Below are 7,246 nucleotides of genomic sequence, written 5' to 3'. Positions count from 1 at the left end.
AAACGAGTGTATTATCGCCTGCAGCTCTTAACGATTGCCTTGTGCAACACATGTAGAGAGACGAGAGAGAGAAGACGCAGCACCGCTGAATCACTCACGCTGTTTGAGAAATTGCGTCTCGGAGACAGTTTTAAAATGACTGATTTGATTTTATAATCTGTGTAGATTAATTTACTAATACAACCTACAGGCTAAAGTGAATCAATGTTTGCTGGAATTTCCCGCATTATAAATGGGAGACCTGCAGGAATGATAAAAAATATGCGCAATACCCGCGCCGAAATTCAAGCCCTGATTACATTAACGTGTCTGTGCCAGTCGTAATTTTGACAGTTTAAAAGCACGTCTTCTTCAGTGCAGCTACATTCAGTTTGACCAATCAGAGCCAAGCTTTTCAGTTTGACCAATCAGAGCCTGGAAGAGATGCAGATCTGCCCTCAGCACTACTGGCATAAGTGGCTGAGGTGTAGTTGTGTCCTGTGGATCTGAACCCCTGAGGGCCGTCACAGGAGCTCAGCTCTACACAGGTGGAGGTCAGTGTTAGCGGTTAGCATGAGTGTCTGAGGTGTAGTTGTGTCCTGTGGATCTGAACCCCTGAGAGCCGTCACAGGAGCTCAGCTCAGCACAGGTGGAGGTCAGTGATGCGAGACGAAGCAGGAGAGAGAGTTTATCAGCTTTATTTAAGAAAAGGTGTTTATGCGGTCAGCACACACGCTCCTCCAACACCCTTGATCTTCTCCTCGGCCCGCCGGCTGAAGAACTTGGCCTTCACGATCACCGGCTGCTTCGGCAGCTTGCCTTTGCCCAGCACTTTGAAGTAGCCCTGAAACACACAGGTCAGAGGTCAGAGGAGAGAACCAGACACAGCTCCAGCTCTTCTCTTGAAGAGAACTTCTGACGTCTCTGGCTCCAAACAGAGAAAGTGTGTGAGGTTAGAGAAGGGTCAAAGGGCTGTGATAGAGGAACTTGTCATATACAGCTCTTGATGTACATGCTGCATAGAATAAATGTGAAAGACAATAATAGATAATAGGGCTGCACGACATTGAAGAAAATTGCGCTATGCGATAACTCATTCAATACTGTGATATGCGATACAGTAATGCTTAAAGTGTGTAAAATAAACTTAATCTTTAAAATTCTATAACCTACATGCGTGTCTCACATTCTTTCTGTGACGAGAAAACATCCCTAAACTTCTGCCAGTGAACATCAGTGTTTTACTGTACATATGAGGCGTTATTGTAACATCAGTGTAAACCTCGGGGGTCAGGGGTCAGGTTATCCTACATTAGGGTTATCATCAACACAAACTGCATAATCAAATGTAAACGTAAAACACTGCTATATATATTATATAATATATCCTGATTCTTATTAAAGCTACAAAAGTTATTCAGCCGAGAACAGCGAGTGATTGTCTTTTGATCATGACCCCAGTTACTGCGATATGCACATCACGATATACACATTAGTGATATTTCGATATATTGTGCATCCCTAACCTAATAGATAACTTGAACATGTGCTTGTGCAAGCTTATGCTAACAGAGGGACTAGGATAAGTCCCAGGTATTACCTTATAAGGGACTCGGCTGTACTATAAAGACAGCCCATAATTAAAGGCGGCCCAAAAGATGGAGTCAGTATGAAAGGCCTGGAAGAGGTTTTCGGGTGAAGACTTTTACGTGTTTGTTATTTTAGCCCTTGAGATTTTTGTCTTTGTATTATTCTGAATCTTTTTAAAACAAAAATGAAATCATGTTGTGGTGATTCGTAACTTTTTTTAAAGTAAGTCAGTAGTTTTTTCCTATAAATATTTCGTGATTTTGGTCATGGAACATTAATACTGGCATACCCGGTGCACTCATGACTGATCTGGTTAGAGGCTCGCCGAGGACCCCGAATCCACATCCACAAGCTAAGAGCAATATCTAATCGTCATGCGCCTTGAGTCCCCACACACACTCTCCTTCATTACACAGATCCAGCCCTGATCACACACACCTGAAGCAGCGGATGAAGATCCTCAGGAGCACAGGATCATCACAGACAGGTGTGTGTGTGTGTGTGTGTGTGCGAGAGAGAGATCAGGGCTGGATCTGTGTAATGAAGGAGAGAGTGTGTGTGTGTGTGAGTGTCAGTGACTCTCTGATCCTCTGCGTGTGTGTGTACTCACAGCGCGCACGACGTCGATGATGGGCGCAGGGCCGTCGGGCCTCTGAGCAGTGTGTGTGTGAGAGAGTGAGTGAGTGAGTGTGAGAGTGAGTGAGAGTGTGTGTGTGGACTCACGGCGCGCACAACGTCGATGATGGGCGCAGGGCCATCGGGCCTCTGAGCAGTGTGTGTGAGAGAGTGAGTGAGTGAGTGAGTGTGAGAGTGAGTGTGTGGACTCACGGCGCGCACAACGTCGATGATGGGCACAGGGCCGTCGGGCCTCTGAGCAGTGTGTGTGAGAGAGTGAGTGAGTGAGTGAGTGTGAGAGTGAGTGTGTGGACTCACGGCGCGCACAACGTCGATGATGGGCACAGGGCCGTCGGGCCTCTGAGCAGTGTGTGTGAGAGAGTGAGAGAGAGTGAGTGAGTGAGAGTGTGTGTGTGTGTGTGTGTGTGTGTGTGTGTGTGTGTGAGTGTGTGTGGACTCACGGCGCGCACGATGTCGATGATGGGCGCAGGGCCGTCGGGCCTCTGAGCAGTGTGTGTGTGAGAGAGTGAGTGAGAGAGTGAGTGAGTGAGTGAGTGAGTGAGTGAGTGAGTGAGTGAGTGGGGACTCAAGGCGCGCACGACGTCGATGATGGGCGCAGGGCCGTCGGGCCTCTGAGCAGTGTGTGTGTGAGAGTGAGTGAGTGAGTGAGTGAGTGAGTGAGTGTGTGTGTGTGTGTGAGAGTGTGTGTGAGTGTGTGTGGACTCACGGTGCGCACGACGTCGATGATGGGCGCAGGGAAGTCGGGCCTCTGAGCAGTGTGTGTGTGAGAGAGTGAGTGAGAGAGTGAGTGAGTGAGTGTGAGTGAGTGAGTGAGTGAGTGAGTGAGTGGGGACTCAAGGCGCGCAGGGCCGTCGGGCCTCTGAGCAGTGTGTGTGTGAGAGAGTGAGTGTGTGAGAGAGTGAGTGTGTGAGAGAGAGTGAGTGTGTGAGAGAGAGTGAGTGTGTGAGAGAGTGAGTGTGTGTGAGAGAGTGAGTGTGTGAGAGAGAGTGAGTGTGTGAGAGAGAGTGAGTGTGTGAGAGAGAGTGAGTGTGTGAGAGAGAGTGAGTGTGTGTGAGAGAGTGAGTGAGTGAGAGTGAGTGAGTGAGTGAGTGAGTGAGTGTGTGGGGACTCAAGGCGCGCACGACGTCGATGATGGGCGCAGGGCCGTCGGGCCTCTGAGCAGTGTGTGTGTGAGAGAGTGAGTGAGTGAGTGAGTGAGTGAGTGAGTGAGTGAGTGAGTGAGTGAGTGAGTGAGTGAGTGAGTGAGTGAGTGAGTGAGTGAGTGAGTGAGTGGGGACTCAAGGCGCGCACGACGTCGATGATGGGCGCAGGGCCGTCGGGCCTCTGAGCAGTGTGTGTGTGAGAGAGTGAGAGAGAGTGAGTGAGTGAGAGTGAGTGAGAGTGAGTGAGTGAGTGAGTGAGTGTGTGGGGACTCAAGGCGCGCACAACGTCGATGATGGGCGCAGGGCCGTCGGGCCTCTGAGCAGTGTGTGTGTGAGAGTGAGTGAGTGAGTGAGTGAGAGTGAGTGAGTGTGTGAGAGAGTGAGTGTGTGTGTGAGAGTGAGTATGTGAGAGAGTGAGTGTGAGTGAGTGAGAGTGAGTGTGAGTGTGGACTCACGGCGCGCACGATGTCGATGATGGGCGCAGGGCCGTCGGGCCTCTGAGCAGTGTGTGTGTGAGTGTGTGTGTGAGTGAGAGTGTGTGTGAGTGTGTGTGTGTGTGTGTGTGTGTGTGTGGACTCACGGCGCGCACTACGTCGATGATGGGCGCGGGGCCGTCGGGCCTCTGAGCAGTGTGTGTGTGAGAGAGTGAGTGAGTGAGAGAGTGAGTGTGTGTGAGTGAGAGTGTGTGTGTGTGAGGACTCACGGCGCGCACTACGTCGATGATGGGCGCGGGGCCGTCGGGCTTCTTGCCGTAGTTCACTCTCGTCTGCTCGCTGACCAGCGTCCACAGCTTGTCCAGGTTAATGGTGGGGCAGAACACCGTGTTCCTCTTCAGATGGTAATGCCTCATGCCCACCTTCCCGAAGTACCCCGGGTGACTGACGACACACACACACACACATCAGAGTCTGGCATCACTGAATCAACACTGATCTGGTCTGGGGTCAGTTCTTCACACTGCACTAAACACGCCTGAGACGATCACAGATCTTCATCACTGATCTGGGCTCAACATTATGATATCTGGATATAGCTGTGTGAGATTGCTGCGTGCTCATTGGACAGGGCAGATACACCGATACTCAAACCATGATCAGCAATGCAGCGATTGGCTGGCGGCACGACAGCTGCGTGATGACATCATAACTAAACGTCACACCTGATGAAAAACTGAACTTCTGGATTTATAAAGAAACTACACACCAAACCACAGAGAGATACAGATAAATGAAGTGTACCGCTTGTTACACGATCCCATTATTACACACTTTCTAGCATTCCCAGGCTCTGGTTTATTCCCCCAATGCTGTAATTAGAAAGACATGAACATTATCCCTGTGAAGTAGATCTGTGAGGGACAGCACTAATGAGTCTGACAGCATAACAGGCTCGTCAACACAGTGTGGGAGTCTCTCTAAAACTAACAGAACTTGAAGCTGGAGTATTTTCATTGTTTACTAAAATAAATGAACACTAAATGTGACGAGCAGTAACCTTCCTGCGCTCACGGACGTCTGTGCTACAGATAACCTGCAGTCAGATGGTCAACACTGGAGTCGCTGTGAGTGACCCTGAGCTGCTATATCTGAGGTTATCATATGAAGAAGTTCACATCACTGACCCGTGTGTGTGTGTGTGTGTGTGTAGCGCTCAGTGCTGTATAGAGCACTACAGCACCGCTGACTGAACACATTCCTGGTCACTTCCAGCACATAACTATCAGGGCTGGGTACTAACAATTCACAATCCGATTCGACTCAATATGGATTATTTTGGATATCGTGTTCAACACACGGCACATTTCCTCAAGGAAAACACATCTCTTCACTAATGCTGTAAACTACAGGAGTCAGTGTAGCCTACAGGCTTCATTAGCCTACTGTAATACTGAAGGTAAACATTAACTGATTTGCATACAAACACTTAAATTATACTTATTATTAAAGTTATATGAAATATAAACATTTAAATGGTGGCTGTCATAAAAACCTGCCAGATTTATTCAAACATGCATTAAATATTGAAGAATATTCAAAATGATAATGAATATGTAATATGGTGCATATATTTAGCAGAATGCTCCTCTAGAGTTAACTCTTCCAGCAGACTGACGAGTGTATGGTCACTGCCTATGTTTTATCTGAGGTAAATGTGGCGTTACATGACATTGTTTACAAGCTGATTTACTGATGTCTATCCACGGCTGAAACACTGATTGGGCGACTCCATGTCACATGATACGGACTTCGATAAGTTGTGCTCGATCTTTTAACACACTTTCAGATGCTCATTCATGTTTATCTCGCGCTGTAACTGGTGTTATTAAGGTGGAAGAGAAGATCATGTGCTTCTCTAGAGCTGAGCCAGAGCGATCTCACGCCACAGCCACAAAACGCTATTTATGTTTCTGAGTTTCGTAAGAAAATGGACATGATTTGAAATCTGAGACTTTGTATCATATCAATAGTACCAAAGCACAGATTATTAAGATTTATTGGATGGGATGCAGCGCTACAATGTTCCACTCATTCAACTGAAAACAGGACGACTAATCGATTACTGGGATTTAATAATCGATATGGTTTCGTAAAAATGAGAATCGATTAATATCAAGAAATCAATATTTTCTACCCAGCCCTAATAACTAGAGAACAGAGTATCTGACTCTCACAAGCACTACTCCTGCTTACCGCCTCTGAGGATGAGGTGCTTGTGTTCCTCGTCTGTCAGTAGCTCTGGATAAAGCATCTGCTGTGTGTGTGTGTGTGTGTGTGTGTGTGTTCTCTAGGCCTGATATGAGCAGTTTCAGCACTGACTGCATGCGAACACTAAACACACTAACACACTTTACACTGTTTCACGGCTCGTGCGGGACACGTGACTGGTGTTGATGGTCTTTACTCACTATTTGTCGAAGTTGATCCTGTGATGATGCATTCCACCGGCGTTACCGCGACCTCCGGGATGCTTTCTGTGCTTGCCTGCACACACACACACACACACACACACACACACACACACACACACACATTAATGCCACATTAGCCCGCGCTGAACATCATCGCTGTATCTCACGAGTGTCGCGCGCTCACTGACCGATGCGCCCGTGCCCGTGGCTGACGTGCCCGCGCAGCTTCCTAGTCTTGGACTTCTTGGTCGGCTGTGAAGAGATTACATATTTATTACACGAGTATTTCACTGTAGTGGAAGAGCTTCGACATGAGACACACTCCAGCTCTGTCTGAGGCCAGCAGCGCGAGCGCCGCTACACCGCAGCAATGCCGCTAAAACACCTCTATATCCAACACACATGCACAATACTGACTGATAATCATACTTAAACACATAAGGAAAACATATCAACAAGTTATAAATATGTTCTAGCTCCATTTAATAAAGGATTAAGAAGGATTGATGTGTTAATGACAGTCGGAGAACTCTTCATGAGCACCTACCATGGCGGCGAGAACGCAAAGAGGAAGTGCCCTCTGTGATCTCGCGAGATAATGCGTGTCTGTCGCTCTGCGCGGGATTACAGCGAGAGAGCGCCGCCAGCGGCCGGGAGGCTAAACTGCTACTGCGAGACTGAATATTCTTCACTATTCTATTTAAAACATTTTAATTACGTGTTTTAGTTTGATTCAGTCTTCAGTCTAATACAGACATTTCTGAATTAAGCACATCTAATGTTAATTTTTTTTAAACCGAAAGAAAAAAGGCTTTTAATGTAGGCGTTCGTTTGTTGTGTAACTGGTTTCCTCTGTTTATCCCTGCAGGCAAAGACAACAGAAGGCAATATAAGTTACTTGCTGCAGGTCTCACTGAAATATCAAATGACTTGCCTCAATGGAGACATATATTTGCATATGAAATTATTTTCTAATTATTTCAACGACTGG

The 7,246-nt window shown here is 47.4% G+C and overlaps 1 protein-coding gene across 1 annotated transcript; it reads right to left on the bottom strand.

Annotated features, from left to right (window-relative positions):
* Positions 1–661: 661 nt before the first annotated feature.
* rpl27a (ribosomal protein L27a) lies at positions 662–6,874 on the bottom strand. The gene is made up of 5 exons (XM_082160579.1): positions 6,803–6,874; positions 6,444–6,507; positions 6,253–6,328; positions 4,051–4,225; positions 662–823 (listed from the first exon to the last, which is right to left on the bottom strand). Exons 1-5 carry the CDS (start codon positions 6,803–6,805, stop codon positions 695–697), a joined length of 447 nt encoding a protein of 148 aa, XP_082016705.1. The 5' UTR covers positions 6,806–6,874; the 3' UTR covers positions 662–694.
* Between the last annotated feature and the right edge of the window lie 372 nt (positions 6,875–7,246).

This window comes from Leuciscus leuciscus, assembly GCF_965113295.1.
Source record: "Leuciscus leuciscus genome assembly, chromosome: 25".
NCBI classification, from domain to species: domain Eukaryota; kingdom Metazoa; phylum Chordata; class Actinopteri; order Cypriniformes; family Leuciscidae; genus Leuciscus; species Leuciscus leuciscus.
This window is presented reverse-complemented; position numbering and strand designations above follow the sequence as displayed.